The 27,750-nt window shown below is 42.5% G+C and overlaps 1 protein-coding gene across 1 annotated transcript in view; it reads left to right on the top strand.

Annotated features, from left to right (window-relative positions):
* il1rapl1b (interleukin 1 receptor accessory protein-like 1b) overlaps positions 1 to 27,750 on the top strand; it is a 510,835-nt gene that overhangs the window by 243,266 nt on the left and 239,819 nt on the right. The window contains exons 4-5 of the mRNA XM_062989648.1: positions 16,219 to 16,405; positions 17,640 to 17,793. Coding sequence (XP_062845718.1) covers positions 16,219 to 16,405; positions 17,640 to 17,793 — 341 coding nt within the window. The remainder of the gene's footprint in view (positions 1 to 16,218; positions 16,406 to 17,639; positions 17,794 to 27,750) is intronic.

Below are 27,750 nucleotides of genomic sequence, written 5' to 3'. Positions count from 1 at the left end.
CGTGCTGAAAAACCAGGTATTCTGTGGTGCAAGATTGGAACCTCTTATTTTCGGTGGAAACACGCATTGGTGGAAAAGGGGTATCTGAGTCTCTAGAGTTCCTCCACGGTAAACTCATCAAATCCTGTCTTTATGGTGCCCGCTTTGTGACCAGAGACAAGAAAAGGGGTCTGTTGCTTCAAAGTTGAAGCGTATCATTTATTTCATATGACTGGGTTTATATACCTGTTAGGAATGGGTGTGGCTGAGCTGCAGGATGGAAATCAAGCTTCAGTCCTCCAGACCTTATCGGAAGACTGTAGGGTGAGCAAAAGACGAGATTCTGTAATGTTTAATGGTTTTAAATTCACTGAAGTGGGTAGAACTGTTGCCTCACAGCAAGGAGGTCCTGGGTTTGATCCCCAGTCCCCGGTCCGGGTCCATTCTGTGCAGAGTCCGCGTGTTCCTCCCGTGTCTGCGTGGGTTTCCTCCGGACACTCCGGTTTCCTCCCAAGGTCCAAAAAACATGCAGTCAGGTTAATTTGAGACCTGTGCATCCATGTGGAAGGCACTCTTAACCAATTTGGGTATGAATCCATCCTTGCACATCACGTACACCCATACATGCTGTACACCCATACATGCACATCACCCATCCCCCCCCCCCCCCCCCGATTCCCCAGACTTGATCCCAACTGAGCATCTGTGGGATCACTTCAGATGGCGTGTTCGCTCTATGGATCCTCCCCCACGCACCCTCCAGCAGCTGCAGTCAGCATGGCTCCAGATGCCTGTGACAACCTACCAGAAGCTTATTGAGTCCATGTTCCATACAGCGGTTACTGTGGATATTAAGCTGGTGGTCATAATAAAGCTCAGAATTTACAACCCCAAATCAGAAAAAGTTGGGACAGCATGGAGTTTCCTACATTTACTTTGACTTTTATTAGATTGCAGCCAGGATGAGCCTGATATATTTCATGTTCTGTCTGGTCAACTTCATTTCATTTATTAATAAACATCCATTCCTGCAATTTAGGCCTGCAACACATTCCAAAAAAGTTGAGACAGTAAAGCATTTACCACTTTGTAATTGTAGTGCTTGACCAAGGTTTGCCAAAGTAATCCCTCACCCATGTGGTTATATCAGCTATTGTTGAGTGGCGGTTCTTGATGCAGTGCCGCCTGAGGGATGAAAGATCACAGGCGTTCAGCTTAAGCTTGCGCCCTTGGCCTTTACGCACTGAAATTCCTCCTGATTCCTTAAATCGTTTAATGATATTATGCACTGTAGAGGGAGAAATATGCAATCTTTCTTTGAGGTTCATTGTTTTTAAACATTTCAATCATTTTCTCACACATTTGTTGACAAACTGGAGATCCTCTGATCATCTTTGCTCATCAAAGACTCAGCCTTTCCTGGATGCTGCTTTTGTACCAAACCATGATTACAATCACCTGTTTGGAATCACATCATTATTTAGTAAAGGTAGATAGTTTGTGATTTGCAGATCTACAGTATATATTCATATGTGATATCAGACATGAACGACTCCAGCTCTGTCCCTCTTTCCAGTCACCCTGCCATTATTTTCATAGCGGTCGTACCCATTCTAATATCGTTTCTACATTATCTTACAAATAACATCCATTCCAGCCAAGAGAATCCCTGGAGTGTAAAACCATTTTGATTTCCCTGGCCAAAGACAAAAAAGCGTCAGAAATAAAGAGACAAAGGAGCACGGGAAGAACTAGAGCGGTAGGAAACAAGATACAGACAGAGATAAATGAAAGGCATTAAAGGACAAAAAACTTGGTCTGGTCCATCAATCATTTTCTTTCCTCCTTGGACACAATTCGCCATTCCATATTCAGCAGCATTGTCCACGCAGGTGTTGCTGTTTTCTTGTTATATTTGCATTCACACCGACCAGGCATAACATTATGACCAGACAGGTGAAGTGAATAACACTGATTATCTCTTCCTCACGGTACCTGTTAGTAGGTGGGATATATTAGGCAGCAAGTGAAAATTTTATCCTCAGTTGATGTGTTAGAAGCAGGAAAAATTAGCAAGCGTAAGGATTTGAGCGACTGTTGACAATGTTGTCATGGTGATGGTGGACGCTGGCGCATTTGGCTGCCGCTGCCGTTGCTGTATTTTGTCATGTTTTGCCGTCTTTTGTTGTATTTTTGTCATGTTTTTCTTTCGCTTTTGTCTTAATGATTGAGTTTTTAATATTTGTTGGGTTGTCATAGCCATCTTTGTTTTAGTGGTTTTATTTGATTTATATGTTGGTGCATATGTATGTTATTTTGTATGTATGTTAATGATTTGTTAAATGTTGCATAGTTGAGTGGTATTTATACCTGATTTTAATGTACAGCACTTTGTTTGACACACGTTGTCTTTTAAATGTGCTATAGACATAAAGGTGACTTGACTTTGACAAGGGCCAAATTGTGATGGCTAGACGACTGGTCAGAGCATCTCCAAAACTGCAGCTCTTGTGGGGTGTTCTCGGTCTGTAGTGGTCAGTATCTATCAAAAGTGGTCCAAGGAAGGAACAGTGGTAAACCGGTGACAGGGTCATGGGCGCCCAAGGCTCATTGATGCACGTGGGGAGCGAAGGCTGGCCCTTGTGGTCTGATCCAACAGACGAGCTACTGTAGCTCAAATTGCTGAAGAAGTTAATGCTGGTTCTGATAGAAAGGTGTCACGGTGCCTATGCTGACCCCTGTCCACCACCGAAAGTGCCAACAATGGGCACGTGAGCATCGGAACTACGATAAGTTTGAGGTTTTGACTTGGCCTCCAAATTCCCCAGATCTCAATCCAATTGAGCGTCTGTTGGATGTGCTGGACAAACAAGTCCGATCCATGGAGGCCCCACCTCACAACTTAGGGGAGTTAAAGGATCTGCTGCTGACATCTTGGTACCAGATACCACATGTCTATTGGAGTCCAATAGAAGGTGGTCATAATGTTATGCCTAATCTGTGTATAAAAAAAAAATCATATACTGGCAGTGCATTTAGACTGTTTGGTGCAATGCTGTGTAGCTGACTCATGATCCAGTCATCCAGAGTGCCAGCTTCAGCAAGGTAGTTCGATCTCGCCGAGCATAAACAGCATTTTTCTTTTAAAGGTTAAACGCTAAATTCGCTAATTACCCACAGACGTGATGCTCTCCAGGACTCTGCGCTTGCAGCAACGTCAATACCGCGCTATCGAGCACTAGCCGAGGAAAATCCGTTAGCAGTATTAGCATCCACCAAGGACGTACGGCCTGATCAGATGCATCGATCCGGATTTTCTCATTCCCGTGTACCACTATTTTATTCAGTCGATGCCATTGATCCCGATGATGTGTGGCCTTTTGGCCCGAAGATCAGCCAACCAGATTAGGATAGAGACCACATTTCTGTTAGCTTTTTAAATTGCAAACGGGACAGAGGATCTGAATCCAGTCTGGATATAAGAGTCAAGAAAGTGATTGAATCATCTGACTACATTTACAGGTAATTCAACTGATACTGCTTGAGATGTTTCTACAATTTAATTGGAGTCCACCTGTGGTAAATTCAATTGATTGGACATGATTGCCAACACCTGCCTATATAAGGTCCCACAGTTGGCAGTGCATATCAGAGCAAACTCCAAGCCATGGGGTCAAAGGAATGATCTGCAGACCTCAGAAACAGGATTGTGTCAAGGCATAGATCTGGAGAAGGGTACAGAAAGGTTCTAAAGAGCAGAGTGGCCACCATCATTCGTAAATGAAAGAAGTAACCATTGAAACCACCAAAAATCTACCTAGACCTGGCTGCCCGGCCAAACTAATTGATCGGGGAAGACGGGCCTTGGCCAGGGAGGTGAGCAGGAACCCGAGGGTCACTCTGGCAGAGCTCAAGCGTATCCTTGTGGAGATGGGAGAACCTATCAGAAAAGCAACCATCCAGGCAGCACTCCACAAATTACGCCTCTATGGTAGAGTGGCCAGACGGAAACTTGAATACCAAGCGTCACGTCTGGAGGAAATCAGGCACTGCTTGTCACCTGGCTAATGCCATCCTTACAGTGAAGCATGGTGATGGCAGCATCATGATGTCGGGATGAAGAAAACCTGCTCCAGAGCGCTCTGGACCGCAGACTGGGGTGAAGGTTTACCTTCCAACATGACAACGACCCAAAGCACACAGCCAAGAGAACAAACGAGTGGCTTCTGAGAAAGTCTGTGAACGTCCTTGAGTGGCCCAGACAGAGCCCAGACCTAAATCCAATTGAACATCTGTGGAAGGAGCTGAAAATGGCTGTGTACCGACGCTCCCCATCTAACCTGACTGAGATTGCAAGGATATGCCAAGAGGAATGGGCAAAAATGTCCAGAAACAAGTGTGCCAAGCTCGCAGCTTCTTTCCCATGACGACTTGAAGCTGTAATTGCTGCCTAAGGTGCATCAACCAAGTATTAGGCTAAGGGTGTGTACAGGTACACTATACTGCCAAAAGTATTTGCTCGTCTGCCTTCATACGCATATGAACTTAAGTGATATCCAATTCTTAATCCATTGGGTTTAATATGATGTCAGCCCACCCTTTGCACAAGATTTAGGAGTGTGCTTATGGGAATTTTTGACCATTCATCCAGAAGCGCATTTGTGAGGTCAGACACTGATGTTGGACGAGAAGGCCTGGCTCTAATCATAGTCTCCACTCTAATTCATCCCAAAGGTGTTCTATCGGGTTGAGGCCAGTCAAGTTCTTCCACACCAAACTCACTCATCCATGTCTTTATGGACCTTGCTTTGTGCACTGGTGCGCAGTCATGTTGGAACAGGAAGGGACCATCCCCAAACTGTTCCCACAAAGTTGGGAGCATGAAATTGTTCAAAGTCTCTTAGTATGCTGAAGCATTAAGAGTTCCTTTCACTGGAACTAAGGGGCCGAGCCCAAGTCCTGAAAAACGACCACACACCATAATCCCCCCTCCACCAAACATTACACTTGGCACAAGGCAGTCAGACAAGTACTGTTCTCCTGGCAACCGCCAAACCCAGACTCGTCCATCGGATTGCCAGACGGAGAAGCGTGATTCATCACTCCAGAGAACACGTCTCTACTGCTCTAGAACCCAGTGGCGGCGTGCTTTACACCACTGCATCTTGAGCTAATCTGAAGGCCACATGACGTTTGGAGGTCTGTAGCGATTGACTCTGCAGAAAGTTGGCGACCTCTGCGCACTATGCGCCTCAGCATCCGCTGACCACGCTCTGTCATTTTACGTGGCCTGTTGTTGTCGTTCCCAATCGTGTCCACTTTGTTATAATACCACTGACAGTCGATTGTGGAATTTTTAGTATCGAGGAAATTTCACGACTGGATTTGTTGCTTAGGTGGCATCCTATCACGGTACCACGCTGGAATTTGCTGAGGTCCTGAGAGCGACACATTCTTTCACACCCTTGCAGAAGCAGTCTGCATGCCTAGGTGCTCGGTTTTATACACCCGTGGCCATGGAAATGGCTAGAACACCTGAATTCAATGATTTGGATGGGTGAGTGAATACTTTTGACAATATAGTGTATATGCTCAAGTAATTTTCTGCCGTCTTGCACTGTATTTCCATAATGTGTAAAAACAAAAGTCCTCAATCAATCTTCACTGTTGTTAAATATCGGCCCTGCCTCCAAGCATTAGCCTCTATCGTTCACCTTTTTCATCCTGTCTTTTTGATCACTCCCATTTTTTGCACCTCCTTTTTCCTCCCTCTTTAGTTATCTAGACGGAGAATGGAACGACGTCCAGGTTCATCTCTCTCCCATCATTGGCCTTCATACTTAAACGGCTGAGCAAACACAATGCATTTCTGCAGGCATCTGTAAAGCTGCTGACAGCCCGCAATGCAAGGAAGAGAGAACAATATTGTTTTCTTGTTGATGCTATGAGAGGCGGATTTCACTTGTCTCCTCTGAGAAACAAGCAATACGTTTTACCTACGTTGAAACTGTGGGTGAGGAATTACTTAAATGTCTAGCATTAATGAGAAATAAAGCCAGGGGTTGGTCTCATTAATAAATATTGCATTAAATTCAACAAGCAGATTCGACCAGTTCCTTGAATTTAACTGGTAATCAAATTTAGCCACACTAAAAATCAATTTCACTTATTTCAATCCTTACTATAATTGTCAAGAATTTACCTTAATGTTTCTACAATAACAATATAAAGAAAACTGTAGTAATATACTGATCAGTCATAACATTAAAACCACCTCCTTGTTTCTACACTCACTGTCCAATTTATCAGCTCCACTTAGCTACCATATAGAAGCACTTTAGCAGGTACTATTCAGGTGGTGGATCATTCTTTGTGCTGGTATGAATGGATCAGACATGCTGGAGTTCTTAAATACCGTGTACACTCACTGTCCACTCTATTAGACACTCCTACCTAGTTGGTCCACCTTGGATGATCCCTCATCTATTGCTGCTGTTTGAGTTGGCCATCTTCTAGACCTTCATCAGTGGTCACAGGATGCTGCCCTCGGGCGCTGTTGGCTGGATGTTTTTGGTTGGTAGACTATTCTCAGTCCAACAGCACTGCTGTGTCTGATCCACTCATACCAGCACAACACACACTAACACACCACCACCATGTCAGTGTCACTGCAGTGCTGAGAATTACCCCCTACCCAAATAATACCTGCTCTGTAGTGGTCCTAGGAGAGTTCTGACCATTGAAGAACAGCATGAAAGGGGGCTAACAAAGCATGCAGAGAAACAGATGGACTACAGTATCAGTATCATTCCATATATATATATATATATATATATATATATATACGTATATATATATATATATATATATATATATATATATATATATATATTAGTTCCATTTTATATATATTGGTTTTCATATGGATATGGAATGCAACTTATATATATATATATATATATACAGTGTATCACAAAAGTGAGTACACCCCTCACATTTCTGCAAATATTTCATTATATCTTTTCATGGGACAACACTATAGACATGAAACTTGGATATAACTTAGAGTAGTCAGTGTACAGCTTGTATAGCAGTGTAGATTTACTGTCTTCTGAAAATAACTCAACACACAGCCATTAATGTCTAAATAGCTGGCAACATAAGTGAGTACACCCCACAGCGAACATGTCCAAATTGTGCCCAAATGTGTCGTTGTCCCTCCCTGGTGTCATGTGTCAAGGTCCCAGGTGTAAATGCGGAGCAGGGCTGTTAAATTTGGTGTTTTGGGTACAATTCTCTCATACTGGCCACTGGATATTCAACATGGCACCTCATGGCAAAGAACTCTCTGAGGATGTGAGAAATATAATTGTTGCTCTCCACAAAGATGGCCTGGGCTATAAGAAGATTGCTAACACCCTGACACTGAGCTACAGCATGGTGGCCAAGGTCATACAGCGGTTTTCCAGGACAGGTTCCACTCGGAACAGGCTTCGCCAGGGTCGACCAAAGAAGTTGAGTCCACGTGTTCGACGTCATATCCAGAGGTTGGCTTTAAAAAATAGACACATGAGTGCTGCCAGCATTGCTGCAGAGGTTGAAGACGTGGGAGGTCAGCCTGTCAGTGCTCAGACCATACGCCGCACACTGCATCAACTCGGTCTGCATGGTCGTCATCCCAGAAGGAAGCTGACGCACAAGAAAGCCCGCAAACAGTTTGCTGAAGACAAGCAGTCCAAGAACATGGATTACTGGAATGCCCTGTGGTCTGACGAGACCAAGATAAACTTGTTTGGCTCAGATGGTGTCCAGCATGTGTGGCGGCGCCCTGGTGAGAAGTACCAAGACAACTGTATCTTGCCTACAGTCAAGCATGGTGGTGGTAGCATCATGGTCTTGGGCTGCATGAGTGTTGCTGGCACTGGGGAGCTGCAGTTCATTGAGGGAAACATGAATTCCAACATGTACTGTGACATTCTGAAACAGAGCATGATCCCCTCCCTTCGAAAACTGGGCTGAAACTGAGTTTTCCAACAGGATAACGACCCCAAACACAACCTCCAAGATGACAACTGCCTTGCTGAGGAAGCTGAAGGTAAAGGTGATGGACTAAACCCAATTGAGCACCTGTGGCGCATCCTCAAGTGGAAGTTGGAGGAGTTCAAGGTGTCTAACATCCACCAGCTCCGTGATGTCGTCATGGAGGAGTGGAAAAGCATTCCAGTGGCAACCTGTGAAGCTCTGGTAAACTCCATGCCCAGGAGAGTTAAGGCAGTTCTGGGAAATAATGGTGGCCACACAAAATATTGACACTTCAGGAACTTTCACTAAGGGGTGTACTCACTTTTGTTGCCGGTGGTTTAGACATTAATGGCTGTATATTGAGTTATTTTGAGGGAAGAATAAATGTACACTGTTATATAAGCTGCACACAGACTACTTTTCATTGTGTCAAAGTGTCATTTTGTCAGTGTTGTCCCATGAAAAGATATACTTAAATATCTGCAGAAATGTGAGGGGTGTACTCACTTTTGTGATACACTGTATATATACAGTATATATATATATATATATAATGAAACTTATATATATATGGAATGAAACTGATATATATGGAATGAAAACCAATACATTTGAAATGAAAACCGATACATATGGAATGAAACTGGTTGGAAGTTCATGGCTGTTGTTGGATACTCAGTTTGGCTGTATGCGACAACTTCTTTCTGTTTCTGATAAACCCAGCTGTCTGGCCATAACGATTTACTGGGGTTTTTATGCCTGCCCACGTCTGCTGTACACATGTTTTATGAGTAACTACCAACACCCTAACAATTAATAGAACCCTGACTGTGACAAGTGCTATTGTTATGAAATGGGCCTCAGCCCTGATGAATTTATCTTAAGTCAGCAGCTTTACGTGTATAGCAGCCGTTCCATTCCACTCCATTAAAGACAGTAAAATCGGTGCAATTTATTTCTCACAGCACTGTGTATATGTGTGACCCAAATGGTCCAAAAGTGGGGTGCATTTTCAGCATTTTTCCTGTCAGAAAACAAATCATGGACTTTAAAAGCCATGAAACAGGGCAGAGCTGAAGGTCAGTGCCCAGAGTATTGGTGGCAGAAATTTAACACTGGTCCTTTAGGCTATACCGGTCCCAGTCCGCCACGGTATAACGATCATTCCTGGTCAAGTAGGACAGGTAAAGAAACAAAACACTCACTCAAACTCACTCTGCAGTATGTCTCCCAGTCTGCTCCCAGTAATTCCGTAACGTTAAGGAGCATTCTAACCAGTATGGAGGCATGTTAGCGAATTGCTACCTGACATAAAAGCTGTGACTGGTTAAGGGGGTTGGAAATTGTCAAATCATAGATAATACCCATCTTTAAGAGCATCACATAGAGTGGCTATTCAGAGAATCACAAGAACACAAGAAGAAGCAGGACAATCAGGGTAGCGAAGTTAAAGGTCAGGATTTGAAATGTCTGTGGCAAGGATCCAACAGTGCTCTTCTGGCCTGTACCGCTATTGCTCTACCAAGTACTAAGGCTGGTTCATGAGGGTGTAGACTACATACGCTAGTATGCAATCCATGCCAGATAAGGTAATATTACAGGCCCAGTCAAGGGTCTAGGAACCACTGGACATGAAAGTGAGTGAGATATGAGCAATTGTCCAGTAGATATGCCAACAAATGGAGCAATGCTCTATTAGAACACTAGTAATGCTTAGCTTACCCATTATGATGGTTAATGACCTGCATGAACCTGATTGGTATTTGGTCCATTACCAGAGGAACCATGGTCTTTGGAGCTTTGGTGTATTAATATTGGTTGATACTGAATAACAATATAAAAACAGGTTGTGTTTACGTACGCTATTATGCCAAAAGTATTCGCTCGTCTGCCTTCACACACATATGACCTTGAGTGACTCCCATTCTTAATCCGTAGGGTTTAATATGACGTCGGCCCACCCTTTGCAGCTATAACAGCTTCAACTCTTCTGGGAAGGCTTTCCACAAGGTTTAGGAGTGTGTTTATGGAAATTTTTGACCATTCTTCCGACGAGAAGGCCTGGCTCACAGTCTCCGCTCTAATTCATCCCAAAGGTGTTCTATCAGGTTAAGGTCAGGACTCTGTGCAGGCCAGTCAAGTTCCTCCACACCAAACTGGCTCATCCACGTCTTTATGGACCTTGATTTGTGCGCTGGTGCGCAGTCATGTTGGAACAGGAAGGGGCCATCCCCAAACTGTTCCCACAAATTTGGCAGCATGAAATTGTCCAAAATCTCTTGGTATGCTGAAGCATTAAGAGTTCCTTTTACTGGAACTAAGGGGTCGAGCCCAACTCCACACCATAATCCCCCCTCCACCAAACTTTACACTCGGCACAATGCAGTCAGACAAGTACCGTTCTCCTGGCAACCACCAAACCCAGACTTGTCCATCAGATTGCCAGACTGAGAAGTGTGAGAACACGTCTCCACTGCTCTAGAGTCCAGTAGTGGCGTGCTTTACACCACTGCATCCGACACTTTGCATTGCGCTTGGTGATGTAAAGCTTGGATGCAGCTGCTCGGCCATGGAAACCCATTCCATGAAGCTCTCTACACACTGCTCTTGAGCTAATCTGAAGGCCACATGAAGTTTGGACGTCTGTAGCGATCGACTCTGCAGAAAGTTGGCGACCATCCGCTGACCCCGCTCTGTCATTTTACATGGCTACAACTTCGTGGCTAAGTTGCTGTCGTTCCCAATCGCTTCCACTTTGTTATAATACCACTGACAGTCGACTGTGGAATATTTGGTAGCGAGGAAATTTCACGACTGGACTTGTTGCACAGGTGACATCCTATCACGGTACCACGCTGGAATTCACTGAGCTCCTGAGAGCGACCCATTCTTTCACAAATGTTTGTAGAAGCAGTCTGCATGCCTAGGTGCTCGGTTTTATACACCTGTGGACATGGATGTGATTGGAACACCTGAATTCAATAATTTGGATGGGTGAGTGAATACTTTTGGCAATATAGTGTATGTGTGATTTGTTAAAAATTAAAATTGTTAAAATGAGGGACATTGAGGATAAGGTTAACCTTGTTGGTCATTGTGTCTATGCTTTTGTTCCTTTCTTTGCTCTTGTCTGTCCTCTGTTGTGTTAGCCATTGTCGTATTTGTCCTTGTTCCTACTTGTAATGTGTTGTTTAGTTATCTTAGCTGTTAGTATATGGTTTAGCACTTTCTTTTTATATAGGTTTAGGTTAGTTTAGTGTCCTGTTCCTTGTTATTCTGTTACTGATGCCAACAAACTAAACTCGTTAGGCTGGGGATGCCAACAAACTAAATAAGCTGGTCAGGAAAGCCAGTTCTGCTGTGGGTCTACAGCTGGACAGTCTGGAGGTAGTATGTGAGAGGAGAACTAAGGACAAAATCAGGGCCATCCTGGATAATCCTTCTCACCCTCTCAATGAGAGACTATGGCGGCTGGGCCTTTCTTTCAGTCATAGACTAATTCCACTCAAGAGCAAGACGGAGCGCTTCAGACGTTCTTTTGTGCCAACTGCCATCAGACTGCATAACAATAGCAGAATACACAAGCTGTCCTCACACTGATGAGCCAGCTCCACCCATACAATAATTCAAGATCTCCCCACCCTTTTTCCCAGCACTGGACTTTACATTTTATTATACACACATATGTACTGCATATATTTAAATATAGAATATATACTGTTTTTAAAATATGGTATATACACCGATCAGGAATAACATTATGACCACCTTCCGAATATTGTGTTGGTCCCCCTTTTGCTGCCAAAACGGATCACACTGTCTCCACCGGCTTGCCTTCTTACCATAGTGCATCCTGGTGCCATGTGTTCCCCAGGTAAGCGATGCACACACACCCGGCGTTACATCCACATAATGAAAAAGTATACGTGATTCATCAGACCAGGCCATTCATCCGATGCTCACGTGCCCATTGTTGGCGCTTTCGGTGGTGGACAGGGGTCAGCATGGGCACTCTGACCGGTCTGCAGCTATGCAGCCCCATACGCAACAAACTGTGATGCACTGTGTATTCTGAAACCTTTCTATCAGAACCAGCATTAACCTCTTCAGCAATCTGAGCTACAGTAGCTCGTCTGTTGGATCGGACCACATGGGCCAGCCTTCGCTCCCCACGTGCATCAATGAGCCTTGGCCGCCCATGACCACTGTTCCTTCCTTGGACCATTTTTTATAGATACTGACCACTGCAGATCGGAAACATCCCACAAGAGATGCTGTTTTGGAGACGCCCTCGTCAAACTCGCTCAAATCTTCACGCTTGCCCATTTTTCCTGCTTCTAACATCAACATTTGAGGATAAAATGTTCACTCATGAAATTAATTGGTCCATTTTAATTGGTCTCTCATTAAATTCAGATTGCTTGGCCACCTTACAGCACACCAAGCGACAAAGTCCTTTTTTTTAATCTGACACTTCACATTTCAACACGAATTGATTTGCTTATATTCGTATGTGTTTTGAATGGTATTAGGTAAAAGAATATTAAAATAGCAGGTGTGTCACACTTCCCAGTTCCTCCACAGACTTATCTACTTTAATGGACTCAAACTCCCAAGATGCACCAGTCAGTCATGTGACTCAGCCAGCATCAATCAGCACTTGGTTGCTAGTTCAGCCTCACCCGATGTATACATACCTGTCTGCTTGTTAAGCTGGTTGCGAAGTATTGCGCCTGTATTTCAGCTGCATACGGAGCGGTACGTCTGTGTTTGTTTACCTCAAACATGTTTGAGCCAATTTTTGATCCAGTGATACTCGAGTCAATAATATTCACCAGACAGGTGCACATTTTTTAATAATTTGGAACTTTAACCCTTGTGTGGTGTTCATAGTTTTGTTACTCCGCCAGTGTTTGCGGGTCTGATGGACCCACCGCGTTACTGTGTTTTTAAATCATCAACATCTGTCAGTCTAAGAAACACCAGCCTGAACAGATACAGTATCTGTATCAGTCTACACATCAGTCCCATTGAACACAGTCTATCCATGCTAGCCTATACAACACATGAGGGTCAGCTTTACTCTGTGTGTGTGTTGCATACATTAATTTGATGCATGCACACTGATCAGCCATAACATTAAAACCCACACAGTCCATTTTATCAGTTCCACTTACTATATAGAAGCACTTTGTAGTTCTACAATTACTGACTGTAGTCCATCTATTTCTCTGCATGCTTTGTTAGCCCCCTTTCATGCTGTTCTTCAATGGTCAGGACTCGAACATGACCACAACAGAGCAGGTATTATTTAGGTGGTGGATCATTCTCAGCACTGCAGTGACACTGATATACATGGTGGTGGTGTGTTAGTGTGTGTTTTTTTTTTCTTTTTCTCCCCCTTTAACGCATCCAATTGTTCAATTAGCATCGTGCTTCCTCTCTGTCTATGTCGGACCCTGCCCTGACCGAGGAGATCGAAGCTAACCCATATCCCCTCCGAAACATTGGCAGCAGCCGGATGCATTTTTGCCACCCACACATTGATGAGTGTGGCACCACCTAGCGTTGCATTCGGAGAGACACACCCTAAGGGCACTCTTCCTCATCTCTGTGCAGGCGCCTCTAATCAGCCAGCAGAGGTCGTAATCGCATTCTGACAGAGAGAGACCCACATCCGGTTTTTTATCCCACCCTCCAACTGAGCAACCGGCCAATCGTTGCTCATACAGCCACTCAGCCTCGAACCGGTAAGGCAGAGCTGGATTCGATACGACATACTCGAAATCCAGCTCTGGTTGCAGCGTATCTTTTTACCGCTGCGCCACCTGAGCGGCTCTGCTGTAGTTTTTAAATACCGTGTCCACTCACTGTCCACTCTATTAGACACTCCTACCTAGTTGGTCCACCTTGTAGATGTAAAGTCAGAGACGATCGCTCATCTATTGCTGCTGTTTGAGTTGGTCATCTTCCAGACCTTCATCAGTGGTCACAGGACACTGCTTATGGGGCGCTGTTAACTGGATATATTTTTGGTTGGTGGACTATTCTCAGTCTAGCAGTGACAGTGAGGTGGTTAAAAACTCCACCACCACCATGTCAGTGTCACTGCAGTGCTGAGAATGATCCACCACCGAAATAATACCTGATCTGTGGTGGTCCTGTAGCGGTCCTTTGGGGGTCCTGAGCATTGAAGAACAGCATGAAAGGGGGCTAACAATGCATGCAGAGAAACAGATGGACTACAAAGTGCTTCTATATGGTAAGTGGAGCTGATAACATGGACAGTGAGTGTAGAAACAAGGATGTGGTTTTAATGTTATGGCTGATCGGTGTATATTACTATATTTTTAGGAAATCCTACACCTTCTCTTAGGGCCTAGATCTCTGGCAATTGCTATAAAAAGCACAGATGTAATTTTTATGTTTTGGTGTGACACATAAGTGTCATTCATGTGTTCAAGTGTTCATCCTAATGGTCGTTTGATACTTATAAAGCCATTACTAGCAAGACCTGAGCGCTTTCCGGAGAACACCACTGACTCAGGAACGGGAGGTGAAATCACATGAAGCAGAAAAAGGCTCGGTCAATAATTTGAAACAAGACCCAGGTGCACTTTATCCACCTTTGTTTGTTCCCAAAATGCTCCTCTGGCACAGACCAGTGCTAAACCCCTTTTAGACAAACATCTTAATAAGATTTTAGAATTGGGAACACGGTGGTGAATAATTTATAGCTCATAACAGTGGATCTAAGAGGTAGATACAAAACCACAGCAAATAAAAAGCAATTTGTTATGGCTCTTATTAAAGTGTCCTTATCCTTGTGTTCCCAGTAGCCTAACAGTCAAGTGTAAATAAAAAGCCTAATAATTTAACTACTCCGGGTGGCTAAAATTATATGGACAAGCCTACTTCATTTCATTTATTAATAAACATCCATTCCTGCATTTCAGGTCTGCAACACATTCCAAAAAAAGTTGGGACAGTAAAGCATTTACCACTTTGTAATGTTGCCATTCCTTTTCACCACACTTAAAAGACATTTTAGCACCGAGGATACCAAGTGATTTAGTGTTTTGGGTTTTATTTTGTCCCATTCTTCCTGATCACATTCTCTATTAGGGACAGGTCAGGACTGCAGGCAGGCCAGTCCAGTACTTGTACCCTCTTCTTCTGCAGCCAAGCCTTTGTAATGAGTGCAGCATGAAAGATGCATGGACGTCCCTGGAAAAGATGACGTCTTGAAGGCAGCACATGTTGCTCTAAGATCTCAATGTACTTTTCTGCATTAATCCTGCTTCACAAAAGTGTAAATGACCTTGACAGACCCTGGCTTTTGGACTTGCTGATAACAGTCTGGATGGTCCTTTTTGTATTTGGTCTGGAGCAGATCTGGAATGCTGATTCATCTGACCACAATACACGTTTTCACCATGTGATGGTCCATCGTAGATGCCTCCGAGCCCAGAGAAGTCGACACCGCTTTTGGACATGGTTAACATACGGCTTCTTTTTTGCAGAGTAAAGTTTTAAGTGCCATTTGTGCATGTAACTCTGTATTGTAATGCTTGACAAAGGTTTGCTAAAGTAATCCCTCACCCATGTGGTTATATCAGCTATTGTTGAGTTGCGGTTCTAGATGCAGTGCCGTCTGAGGGATAGAAGCCTTTACGCACTGAAATTCCTCCCGATTCCTTGAATGGTTTAATGATATTATGCACTGTAGAGGGAGATATATGCAAATCCCTTTCCTGGAGATCCTCTGTCCATCTTTGCTCATCAAAGACTCGACCTTTTCTGGATGCTGCTTTTGTATCAAACCATGATTACAATCACCTGTTTGGAATCACATCATTATTTAATTTTTTAACCTTGGCTTTGGTCCTTATGTCCTATTTTTGCTTGTATGTGTTTGAGAATTGCAATGAGTGTTTTAGTGAATGTAGTTGTTGCTGGTATTGCACTCCTATAATCCTGCAACACATTAAATCTGCTGAGAGCAGCATTCCACATCCAGTTTGTTCTTTGGTGATATTTATTCTTGTTCCGGGGAAGATTCACAAAGCTATTGCTTCTTTTTGTTAATGCTAATTTTGCTCGCAGTCTCTGAAATGATGGTTACAAACAAATGATGATAACTGTTTATTTTCAGCAATGATTGAAAAAAAAAAACATAGAAACTATGTACTTATTCAATTTTCTTTTCTTCTCCAGAAATTCTACATACTGCATGAAAGTGTCCATGTCCTTAACGGTGTCGGAAAATGACACAGACCTGTGCTACAACACTAACATGAAGTACGTGGAGAAGGCTGAGTTAAGTAAAGGGAAGGACATCCTTTGTCCCAACATAGAGGATTATATCCAGCCTGGCAAAGACCCAGAAATTGAATGGTACAAGGTAAGAGATTTTAAAAACTCAAGAGTTTTATTGCCATGTGTACAGAATGTCCTATGTTATTTCATGTATTACTGAGTATCTTTTTGGTATATATTTTGAAACCATTTCACTATTTAATGTTCCATACTAGAATATGTTAACAGCTAGCAAGCTAATAGTATTGGACATATTTAAGATTCAAGAGCCTAATCTTTGGTTGTCTTTCAAAAGATCAGTAAATATGTTTCTGACTACAAACACTTACAAATGTCAGTAGTCCCTGTCAAATTCCATAGTAAATACATAAGGGTCATTTTTGACCCATGTTGTGCATTAGAGGGGTAGTTATACAAAAATGATTTTTATTAAAAAAACAAAAAATGTAAAACTGAAATAAGGATTTGTGATGATCAAAAACAAGTTAATTGAGGAATTCATGAAAGCTTGAAAGACAAAATTAATTTATTGCAAAGATATAGAAAATAGGAACTCAGTCGGGTCACTTTTGACCCAGGTTGTGCATCAAAGGGTTAATGAGCACAACGAGTTTGAGGTGTTGACCTGGCCTCCAAATTCCCCAGATCTCAATCTAATCTAGCGTCTGTGAGATGTGCTGGACAAACAAGTCCGATCCATGGAGGCCCCACCTCACAACTTAGAGGAGTTAAAGGATCTCCTGCTGACATCTTGGTGCCAGCTACCACAGCACACCCTGAGGGGTCTAGTGGAGTCCATGCCTCGACGGGTCAGGGCTGTTTTGGCAGCGAAAGGGGGACCAAGACAATATTAGGATTGGTGTATGTGTGGGTAATTAGACACAGCTAGATTGGGAGATAAGGGGAATGCATCAATAGAATAATGAAGAATAGAGTGTGTGACTGTTGCGTATTGTCATTACACCCCCCCACACACACACACACACACATAAAGACAAGCAGGGTACAATAAAAATAATTATAATAATAAACTCATCCCCTTCATGAGATGGAAACGAACAACTAATAAATAGGTGATTGACAATTAAATAAGACATCACTTGCTATTGATGCCAGTCAAAATGGAATCTTAAGTTGCTGTCAAAACACTGTAAGCTACGAAATTTGAATTCACCCGCTGTGCCACTATCACTCAAAGACCTCCTACTCGGAGACGGTTTATTAACATGTCATAGCATCGGGATCCGCGTACGCCGAGCTATCATAACCGCTATTGTCTTCAACAGATGCCTCTTTTTGTCTCTTCCCTCGTCCAACAGGAGTGCAAACCCAAACAGTGGCGACAAAGCATCGTCAGGAAGAAGGATACGCTTTCCATCAAGGACGTGAGAGAAGATGACATTGGGAATTATACTTGCGAGTTAACGTTCGGGAACTTTCTGGTTCGACGGACCACCGAACTGTCAGTCACGGGTAAGTTTTTTACCAAGTCTGGGGAGCGTTTCAAGGAGAACGTTGGCGCCGCGTTTGCATTCTGAGTTGCTGGTTTTAGCCGGAATTGACCTACAGGTAGCCAAAAGTATGTGAACCCTCTTTTTAATGAGTCTGTACATACCACATGGTCATCTTGCCTTATTCAAGATCTTATTTAAGACAGTCAGTCCCAGTCTTAGAGAATTTCTAAGTCACATATTGTTCATACTGTAATTGTGTTGCTTTTTACTTACTCAAACCAAGTAAATGGGCTTTTTTAAGTTCTTTTAAGTTTATGGACATTATATAGAGAACTTAGACTGACCAGGCATAACATTTTGACCGCTGACAGATGAGTAATGCCATCAGGTTCACACTACACGACTTTCCAAGTCGTCAGGTTGCTCTACAGTTCACACTACACGACTGGATCTCTTGTAATCAGGAGCCTTTCAAGTAGGTGTGTATTTCAGACTACACGACTGATCGGCGATAGGGGGTTTCACACTACACTACACGATCTATCACCAACTGGAATCGCAGGCGAGGTTCTCTGGTCTCCCAAACTACGTTTTGTCACTAAGACACGAGAAGTGACGAGGGGTTTAATGATATCATGTCCAAAAATGCACATCAACAATAAGCAAGCGATCAAAGTTTGTGCGCTGATGTGCAGCGTAAAAACAAGTAGAAAAAATAGATACAGCATGGATGGTCACAATTACTGTAAAACCTGTGTGTGTGTGTCGATGTATTCTGATATAAACTATATTACGCCCCTGTCCCACATTTTTACAACTTCTCCCCTGCGTTTCCCCTCACACAGTATCTTGCGTTCTCATTGGCTGTTCGACATAGCACTCATTGCCAGTTGGGCAACTCAGATCCAGATATTTGACAAACTAGATATCTCTCTTCAGTCGCCGAATGCCGAGTTGCTCCAGAGCTGGCAAATCTAGCGCCGACCAGTCGGTGAGCGAAAATCAGGGCAGAAATCGTGTAGTGTGAACTAGGCATAGCACTGATTATCTCTTCATCACGGCACCTGTTAGTAGGTGGGATATATTAGCCAGCAAGTGAACATTTTATCCTCAGTTGATGTGTTAGAAGCAGGAAAAATGGGTGAGCGTAAGGATGTGAGCGAGTTTGACGAGGGCCAAATTGTGATGGCTAGACGACTGGGTCAGAGCATCTCCAAAACTGCAGCTCTTGTGGGGTGTTCCCGGTCTGCAGTGGTCAGTATTCATCAAAAGTGGTCCAAGGAAGGAACGGTGGTAAATTGACGACAGGGTCATGGGCGGCCAAGGCTCAATGATGCACATGGGGAGCGAAGGCTGGTCCGTGTGGTCCGATCCAACAGACGAGCTACTGTAGCTCAAATTGCTGAAGAAGTTAATGCTAGGAAGGTGGTCATAATGTTATGCCTAGTCGATGTACATACTGTACATAAAGCATGGGGTATCTTCTGCGGTCCTTGATTATAAAAACGAAGACAGTGGTAGCTTAGACAGGTATTATTAGTATTAGGTGGTGGATGATTCTCAGCACTGCAGTGACACTGACATGGTGGTGGTGTGTTAGTGTGTGTTGTGCTGGTATGAGTGGATAAGACACAGCAGTGCTGCTGGAGTTTTTAAACACCGTGTCCACTCACTGTCCACTCTATTAGACACTCCTACCTGGTTGGTCCACCTTGTAGATGTAAAGTCAGAGACGATCGCTCATCTATTACTGCTGTTTGAGTTGGTCATCTTCTCGACCTTCATCAGTGGTCACAGGACGCTGCCCACGGGGCGCTGTTGGCTGGATGTTTTTGATTGGTGGACTATTCTTAGTCCAGCAGTGACAGTGAGGTTTTTTAAAACTTCATTAATATTGCTGTGTCTAACACACCACCACCATGTCAGTGTCACTGCAGTGCTGAGAATGATCCACCGCCCAAATAATACCTACTCTGTAGTGGTCTTGGGAGAGTCCTGACCATTGAAGAACAGGGTGAAAGGGGGCTAACAGCATGCAGAGAAACAGATGGAGTACAGTCAGTAATTGTAGAACTACAAAGTGCTTTATATGGTAAGTGGAGCTGATAAAATGGACAGTGAGTGTGGAAACAAGGAGGTGGTTTTAATGTTATGGCTGATTTGTATATATATATATATATATATATACAGTATATATATATATATATATATATATATATATATATATGACCTCTTTTTTGGGGTCTTGGAGATGTCCACTCTAGTCCATGGATTGGTTTGGGATGTGTTCTGTACCTCATTCAGTATTGCTAAATAGGACCTGGGAGTGTAGTTGATAAGCAGTTGATACCTTGGCAGTTTAGCTTGAAAGACCCAAGTGAAATATTTGTGTCTGAGCATAATGTCGTGACACCTTGGTAGTGATTAGCTGCCACCGACGTGAGCGCTGCAGACGTGATGCATTGTCTGTTTAGGCCCTCGGATTTGTGCAGGTGCATACGGGTAATGTGTCACGTTGCTGTAGGTACGTTTAATCGATACTCTGTTGTCCTACTGTTGCTGACAAGTGAAACAAAAGGTTCCCTTCAGGTCCTCCTATTGTTGTATTAACCGACTATAATAGAGATATTTGGGTAGGCTGGGGCTGCCTCTGAGGGGGTTTTGACAGGTATGATGCGAGACAAACATAGGACTTGAGCAAAGCCCATTGTTGTGCCTGTCCCAAGAGTTTGGAAATCTCTGCACCTCGAAGACCTCACTGTGACCACACACTGCAATAAAAACTTTATAGACTCTAAGGCAGGGGTCACCAACCTTTTCAAAACAGAGGACTACTTTAAGGGTGCTGAGTAAGCCAAAGGGCTACTTATAGAACCTTCCTGAATGCCGTAAAGTTGCATTGTTCACCTTTAATGATATTATTATAATAATCATGTCCCGTTTGTACAAATCATGTCCCGTTTGTACTTATCCCGTTTGTACAAATCATGTCCTGTTTGTGCTTATCTAGTTTGTACTTATCCCAATGGTACCTATCCCGTTTGTACAAATCATGTCCCGTTTGTACTTATCACTATCTTTGTAAAGTTTTAGAACTAATCATGTCCCGTTTGTACTTATTCCGTTTATACAAATCATGTCCCGTTTGTACTTATCCCATTTGTACAAATCATGTCTTGTTTATACTTATCCCGTTTGTACAAATCATCTCCCATTTGTATTATCCCATTTGTACTTATCCCGTTTGTACAAATCATGTCCTGTTTGTACTTATCCCGTTTGTACAAATCATGTCCCGTTTGTACTTATCCCGTTTGTACAAATCATGTCCTGTTTGTACTTATCCCATTTGTACTTATCCCGTTTGTACAAATCATGTCCTGTTTGTACTTATCCCATTTGTACAAATCATGTCCCGTTTGTACTTATCCCGTTTGTACAAATCATGTCCTGTTTGTACTTATCCCATTTGTACTTATCCCGTTTGTACAAATCATGTCCTGTTTGTACTTATCCCATTTGTACAAATCATGTCCTGTTTGTACTTATTCCATTTGTACAAATCATGTCTTGTTTATACTTATCCCGTTTGTACAAATCATCTCCCATTTGTATTATCCCATTTGTACTTATCCCGTTTGTACAAATCATGTCCTGTTTGTACTTATCCCGTTTGTACAAATCATGTCCCGTTTGTACTTATCCCGTTTGTACAAATCATGTCCTGTTTGTACTTATCCCATTTGTACTTATCCCGTTTGTACAAATCATGTCCTGTTTGTACTTATCCCATTTGTACAAATCATGTCCTGTTTGTACTTATCCCGTTTGTACAAATCATGTCCTGTTTGTACTTATCCCATTTGTACTTATCCCGTTTGTACAAATCATGTCCTGTTTGTACTTATCCCATTTGTACAAATCATGTCCCGTTTGTACTTATCCCGTTTGTACAAATCATGTGCCGTTTGTACTTATCCCGTTTGTACAAATCATGTCCCGTTTGTACTTATCCCGTTTGTACAAATCATGTCCCGTTTGTACTTATCCCGTTTGTACAAATCATGTCCCGTTTGTACTTATCCCGTTTGTACAAATCATGTCCCGTTTGTACTTATCCCGTTTGTACAAATCATGTCCTGTTTGTGCTTATCTAGTTTGTACTTATCCCAATGGTACCTATCCCGTTTGTACAAATCATGTCCCGTTTGTACTTATCACTATCTTTGTAAAGTTTTAGAACTAATCATGTCCCGTTTGTACTTATTCCGTTTATACAAATCATGTCCCGTTTGTACTTATCCCATTTGTACAAATCATGTCCTGTTTGTACTTATCCCATTTGTACAAATCATGTCCTGTTTGTACTTATTCCATTTGTACAAATCATGTCTTGTTTATACTTATCCCGTTTGTACAAATCATCTCCCATTTGTATTATCCCATTTGTACTTATCCCGTTTGTACAAATCATGTCCTGTTTGTACTTATCCCGTTTGTACAAATCATGTCCCGTTTGTACTTATCCCGTTTGTACAAATCATGTCCTGTTTGTACTTATCCCATTTGTACTTATCCCATTTGTACAAATCATGTCCCGTTTGTACTTATCCCATTTGTACAAATCATGTCCTGTTTGTACTTATCCCATTTGTACAAATCATCTCCCATTTGTACTTATCCTATTCGTACTTATCCCTTTTGTACAAATCATGTCCTGTTTGTACTTATCCCGTTTGTACAAATCATGTCCTGTTTGTACTTATCCCGTTTGTACAAATCATGTCCTGTTTGTACTTATCCCGTTTGTACAAATCATGTCCTGTTTGTACTTATCCCATTTGTACTTATCCCGTTTGTACAAATCATGTCCTGTTTGTACTTATCCCATTTGTACAAATCATGTCCCGTTTGTACTTATCCCGTTTGTACAAATCATGTCCTGTTTGTACTTATCCCATTTGTACAAATTATGTCCTGTTTGTACTTATCCCATTTGTACTAATCATGTCCTGTTTGTACTTATCCCGTTTGTACAAATCATGTCCCGTTTGTACTTATCCCGTTTGTACAAATCATGTCCTGTTTGTACTTATCCCATTTGTACTTATCCCATTTGTACAAATCATGTCCCGTTTGTACTTATCCCATTTGTACAAATCATGTCCTGTTTGTACTTATCCCATTTGTACAAATCATCTCCCATTTGTACTTATCCTATTCGTACTTATCCCTTTTGTACAAATCATGTCCTGTTTGTACTTATCCCGTTTGTACAAATCATGTCCTGTTTGTACTTATCCCGTTTGTACAAATCATGTCCTGTTTGTACTTATCCCATTTGTACTTATCCCGTTTGTACAAATCATGTCCTGTTTGTACTTATCCCATTTGTACTTATCCCGTTTGTACAAATCATGTCCTGTTTGTACTTATCCCATTTGTACAAATCATGTCCCGTTTGTACTTATCCCGTTTGTACAAATCATGTCCTGTTTGTACTTATCCCATTTGTACAAATCATGTCCTGTTTGTACTTATCCCATTTGTACTAATCATGTCCAGTTAGTACTTACCCGTTTGTACAAATCATGTCTTGTTTGTACTTATCCCGTTTGTACAAATCATGTCCTGTTTGTACTTATCCCATTTGTACAAATCATCTCCCATTTGTACTTATCCTATTCGTACTTATTCCTTTTGTACAAATCATGTCCTGTTTGTACTTATCCCGTTTGTACAAATCATGTCCTGTTTGTACTTATCCCGTTTGTACAAATCATGTCCTGTTTGTACTTATCCCGTTTGTAAAAATCATGTCCTGTTTGTACTTATCCCATTTGTACTTATCCCGTTTGTACAAATCATGTCCTGTTTGTACTTATCCCATTTGTACAAATCATGTCCCGTTTGTACTTATCCCATTTGTACAAATCATGTCCGGTTTGTACTTATCCCATTTGTACAAATTATGTCCTGTTTGTACTTATCCCATTTGTACTAATCATGTCCAGTTAGTACTTACCCGTTTGTACAAATCATGTCTTGTTTGTACTTATCCCGTTTGTACAAATCATGTCCTGTTTGTACTTATCCCATTTGTACAAATCATCTCCCATTTGTACTTATCCCATTCGTACTTATCCCTTTTGTACAAATCATGTCCTGTTTGTACTTATCCCGTTTGTACAAATCATGTCCTGTTTGTACTTATCCCGTTTGTACAAATCATGTCCTGTTTGTACTTATCCCGTTTGTACAAATCATGTCCTGTTTGTACTTATCCCGTTTGTACAAATCATGTCCTGTTTGTACTTATCCCATTTGTACTTATCCCATTTGTACAAATCATGTCCTGTTTGTACTTATCCCATTTGTACAAATCATGTCCGGTTTGTACTTATCCCATTTGTACAAATCATGTCTTGTTTGTACTTATCCTGTTTGTACAAATCATGTCCAGTTTGTACTTATCTCGTTTGTACAAATCATAATGTAAAAAAGAAAGTATGCAGAGAAACAGATGGACTACAGTAAGTAATCGGTGGAGGTGGTTTTAATGTTATGGCTGATATATACACATATATAGAATCAGCCATCGAGATTCTACTCCCCTCGTCCTGCCTATCCATAATGATTTAACAGGTTCTGAAACTGAATGCCTTTGTATTTCCATCATGTAAAACTCCCTGTGAGTAATCACCGTGTTGTTGTATTGACAAAGCAATTAAAAACGAGACTGATTGAGGCTTATCTAGTGAATATTAAAGTCTGTACTCATTTACACTTCTGCATAGAAAGAGGTTACATGCAAGATCAAGTATTTGCAATTTACCAGCATAAGATGCTCCAGGCTGTGTCTACATTTTTAATATTTATAGATTTTTTGTATTTTATTATTATTGTTTGTCAATTGACAGTTTTAACAACAGGTCATAAAGTACTTATTATTATTTTAACTATATTAACAAACGTCTCTTTATTGGGTCAATTACTTATCATTTTTGTGTATGTTTCGCGGTGGCTTAGTGGGTAGCACTGTCACCTCACAGCAAGAAGGTCCTGGGTTCGATCCCCAGGTGGGGCGGTCCGGGTCCTTTTTCTGTTTTTCCCCACTTTTCCCCCCAATTTTTCCCCCTTAATCTAGTCGTGTCCAATTACCCTGATTGCGTCCTCTATACTGATTCGACCCTTCACCCTCGACTGACATACGCCCCCTCCGGCACGTACAGTCAGTACAGACTGCATTTTTCACCTGCACGAGTCGAGTTCATACACCGACAGGCACTGTGTACGGAGGGCCACACCCCCATCAGCATTATTCCTCAGCGGTCAGCCAGCAGGGGCCGCAGTCGCACCAGTTATGAGGACCTATGATCCGACTTTTTTTTACCCTCTAACCCTATGAACAACAGCCAATCGTTGCTCATGTGGTCGCCCAGCCCAGTCGGAAGGCAGAGCTGAGATTCGATACGATGTATTCAGAACCCCAACTGTGGTGTGCTAGCGTACTTTACCGCTGCGCCACCTGAGCGGCCGTCCGGGTCCCCGTGTCTAAGTGGTTTTCCTCCGGGAGCTCCGGTTTCCTCCCACAGTCCAAAAACATGCAGTCGGGTTAACTGGAGACACTGAATTGATGTACAGTAGAAGTGAATTGGTGTGTCTGCCCTGCGATGGACTGGCATCCTGTCCAGAGTGTTACTGTGTGCCTTGCGCCCATTGAAGAGCTGGGATACTCTCCAGCACCCCCCCCCCCCCCCTCCCAGCGGTTCCTAGCATCCAAATTAACAAAAGCATCCCAGTTTGCATATTTTAATCATCGGTCACTCAAAGTGAAAGCCCGAGTTTGAGACTTCCTGATATTCTTAATTAAATCTGCCAATTACTAAGACAAGATCTGATTGCATGTAAATTATTTTAATATATTTTTTTGTCATGGTCACATTTGAGAAAGGAACTGACGTGTCATTCACGGTGCGGGATTCAATCAGCACGAGCTGTCTGTTGTGCTAGATTGGGATCTCCTAGGATTTCATTACAGAACTTGCAGCGGAATCGGAAAATATAGGATATACTGTATCAACGTGTCAGCTTTTATGCAGCTATGGGATGAGAACTTGAGTTCGCCTGGTAAATGCACTTTTCATTTAGTTATATACGCCGTCAGCACATTGTATTACTTATACAGTTTTGATAAAATCTGAACTTCACCTTGTCAGATCGTTTTGTGAGGATACCAAGCGATTTAGTGTTTCAGGTTTGATTTCGTCCCGTTCTTCCTGCAAACACATCTTAAGCTGTGCAACAGTACGGGGTCGTCGTTGTTGCATTGGCTTTTTGACTTGTTGCTGATAATTTCCCAAAAAAGACCTGGAGTGCTGATTCATCTGACCACAATACACGTTTCTACTGTGTGACGGTCAATCCTAGATGCCTCCGAGCCCAGAGAAGTTGACGCCGCTTCTGGACATGGTTAACATAAGGGTTCTTTCTTTGCACAGTAAAGTTTTAAGTGGCATTTGTTCATGTAACTCTGTATTGTAGCGCTTGACAAAGGTTTGCCAAAGTAATTCCACGCCCATGTGGTTATATCAGCTATTGTTGAGTGGAGGTTCTTGATGCAGTGCCGTCTGAGGGTCGAAGATCACGGGCGTTCAGCTAAAGCTTGCGCCCTTGGCCTTTACGCACTGAAATTCCTTCCAATTCCTTGAATCATTTAATGATATTATGCACTGTAGAGGGAGAAATATGTAAATCCCTTCCAATCTATAATAATAATAATAATAATAATTACATTAATAATAATTGCTTGTTACTGTTTTTTGTAAAAGAAAATAAATTTACATTTGTCTTGTTTACATTAGCCAGATGCAATGGCTGATGCACAGAGACTAGGTCAGGGTGTGGCTCTCCATACACAAAGCTGATCCACACATGAACTCGCCTCATGCAGGCGGAAAAATGCTGTAGGGTACTGCACACGTGTCGGAGGGGGCGCGTGTTATTTTCGTTCTCCTCAATCGTAGCGGGGACCGCATCAGTGGAGAGGAAGCTTAACTCTCGGCCGACCATCCATCTCGATGATGTCAGCTGTGCATAACGATATCTCTATGAGTTCGCATGTGGCTCAGCAGGCCAATCCTGGGCTGGTGGTGCAGCCGTGCACTTTTTTTTCACTAGGACAATATGCTTTCAACGACCTTCTTCAAAGACCTTGACAGATGTTTTGACTATGCCTCGCCAGGTTTGTCTATCTGCTGCACAGGTCTCTAATTTATTGGGTGGTATGTTGGCGTATTTCAGGCTGTCCTTGATGTAGCGTTTTCTCAGGCGACCTCTAGATCTTCGGCCTTGGGAGAGGGCGCTATACAGAACCTGCCTCCATACGGATTAAATGACCCGTCCAGCAAAGCTGGGCCTTGAGGATCAGGGACTCGATGCTGGTGAAGTTTGCTCTTTTGAGGACTTCGATGTTGGACACTCTGTCCTGCCATTTGATTCCAAGCAGCGGACGTAATGAGCGGGTGTGGAGGCGCTCAAGCTGTTTAATGTGCTTCCTGTATAGTGTCCATGTCTCACACCCGTATAATAGTATTGTAGTAATATTTAGGGTAAATAGATTCTAATATGGGTGGATAGTAATGATTAAAAAATAATAAAGGATTAAAGTAAAATCAGGGTAAGTGCTGCTGTAAGCTTGTTGCACACTGATCTGCTAAATATTTTTATTGCATAGCAACAAGCGACTTATAGAAGTGAAATTTTACTGGAAGCTCTGGCTTAACACCAGCTTCTCAGCTGGCTCAGCACTCTATTACGCTAGCCCACCACCACTAGGATTGATTGATGTCCCATCCAGGGTATTTCTGCAAAGATCAAGCACATATTTAAAAATTCTCAATGACTAGAAGATCTGGGTTTTTAATTGCACAGTGCTGACTAGGCTCAGGAGTTTATTTTCTCCTGGCGAGCTCGA

Source organism: Trichomycterus rosablanca, chromosome 27 (assembly GCF_030014385.1).
Source record: "Trichomycterus rosablanca isolate fTriRos1 chromosome 27, fTriRos1.hap1, whole genome shotgun sequence".
In the NCBI taxonomy this organism is placed as follows: Eukaryota; Metazoa; Chordata; class Actinopteri; order Siluriformes; family Trichomycteridae; genus Trichomycterus; species Trichomycterus rosablanca.
Note: the sequence above shows the minus strand (reverse complement) of the source record. Positions and strands in the feature narration are given on the sequence as shown.